General features: G+C 36.9%; 1 protein-coding gene across 1 annotated transcript in view; it reads left to right on the forward strand.

Moving 5' to 3' along the window:
- Nucleotides 1-1,906, forward strand: part of LOC101860407 — a gene marked incomplete at both ends in the record, with an annotated part of 10,424 nt that overhangs the window by 3,858 nt on the left and 4,660 nt on the right. Inside the window, 1 exon segment of the mRNA XM_013081822.2 lies at nt 1,744-1,824. Within this exon segment, the coding sequence (XP_012937276.1) occupies nt 1,744-1,824 (81 nt within the window).

Below are 1,906 nucleotides of genomic sequence, written 5' to 3' on the forward strand. Positions count from 1 at the left end.
CCCGAATCGGTACGATTTCGATTATTTAGGAGTCGGGTTGACACAGTTCTTATGCTAAGATGATAAAATGACCACCAACATTAAATAAGTATTAACTTTTTTCTTTTCTTTTTTTAAAACTTAGTATTGTTATTTTTGTGTGTGCGTAGTTGGTTGGGGGCGGGGGGGGCGGAGTATTTTTGGGTTGTTGGACTTTTTTAGGGGGTATTGTTTTTTTATTGGTTTTGTATGCATAGGTCACTCCTCAAGGAATTAATTCTAAGTATCCGATAAAAAAGAATTAGGGTTATATTTCTTTATTTTGAGCTTATTAAGAATAAATGTCCTTTGTTTGGGTATAACCCAGCACTGTAGAAATACAAACGAAATGCCAAGCACCAATTAATGAGAAGGAAATTATTTTCGTCTTTTCTTCGTAAAGGGAGACAACCTCTAAAATTCGCTGGCCTCATAAGACCTTTAAAAGTTTTCTCCTTTCGATACTGCAATACATTGTTCACTTTATTTCCTTTATTGAAAGAGTAGAGGGATTCAACATGGCATTATTCAAGACGAAAATCTGGAGTAGTGATTGATATGTGAGGCATTATCGTGATATCAGGCGTTCGTCAAAGTAATGAAATTGAAGAAACAAGCATTTTTCGCCAGTTTTTTTTTTTTTTTTTTTTTTTTTCAATTTTTATCGAATTTTTGTTTTTTCGCTCCGCACCTTCTATATAAAAATACATTTCCGTGTGAATTTTACTGAAAAACGTTGATTAAATAAATGCACAAAATACGTGATTTTTCAGTTTTCAAGGAAGATGAAGCTATTGAAGTTATCAAACGTTGGCGGCCATTTTCTCGTTAATCAATTTTACCACTGAAACCAAGGTAACCTACCTCTTTCAATCGCAAATAGCTCGACTTCTATTCGAGGTAGATGGGTAATTTTTTCCTGTGAAAGCAGGGCAAATGAATACGCTATCAAATGATGATACCAATATATCCACATGTCACAAAATCGACGAGCGCCTGATTCCCCAGCATCGTGACACATATAATTCTATTTTTCGTATCTGGAGAAGCTATAGTTTGTGTGATATCACCTTGGATAGGGACGTCAAGTCGAATCGCTCAAGGACCCAGATAATCTTACCACTTCTCCTCCCTTAATAAAAAAAACGACATTTTGCAGCTACCGGAATAGTTCGTTCACGAGTCAATTTTGACCGTGTTTTGAGTTACGAGTTGAACGTTCATCTCCAGCATTTTTGCCATACGACGTATCACGACGCTGTGGAATCAGGCTCTCGTCAATTTTTGGACATGTAGAGTTATTGGTATCATCATAAAGCTAGCTCATTTGTCTTGCTTTGGATTTTAAAAAATTACATTACCTTGAATAGAATTCGAGATATTTGCAAATAAAGGTGGGGGTCACCTGGTTTCAGAGGTAAACTTAGTGAGAAAAAAAGCCGCTTAAAATAAGTTATTTCCTATGCTTGAGGGTTCGTGAAAACTGAAAAGTTGCATTTTTTGTGCCTTTAGGCTACGGTTGTAGTTGTTGTTTTTTTTGTGAAGTCCACACAGAAATACATTCTTTAATGGGCATGAAAGGTGTTGAGCCAAAAAAAAAAACCCACGAAAATTCGATAAAAATTTACAAACTTTCGAAAAAATGCCAGTTTCTTCCCTTTGATTATTTTGACGAGCGCCTGATTTCACCACGCTGCCTCACACATAACTTCTCCTCTTCCACAGACGTAGGATCTGTTTTTACGTGTCGTGTTCAAAGTCCAAATGGTTCCAGCCCCGATGTACAGTTCGCGCCAAAACTAGCCTGTAAGTTCTGATGTGTCGTGAGCACACCATTGAAAATGGGTAACGGTACACATTTAATGTATGCATGTATAGTCTCTCCCCC

Source organism: Aplysia californica, unplaced genomic scaffold, assembly GCF_000002075.1.
Source record: "Aplysia californica isolate F4 #8 unplaced genomic scaffold, AplCal3.0 scaffold00147, whole genome shotgun sequence".
NCBI lineage: Eukaryota > Metazoa > Mollusca > Gastropoda > Aplysiida > Aplysiidae > Aplysia > Aplysia californica.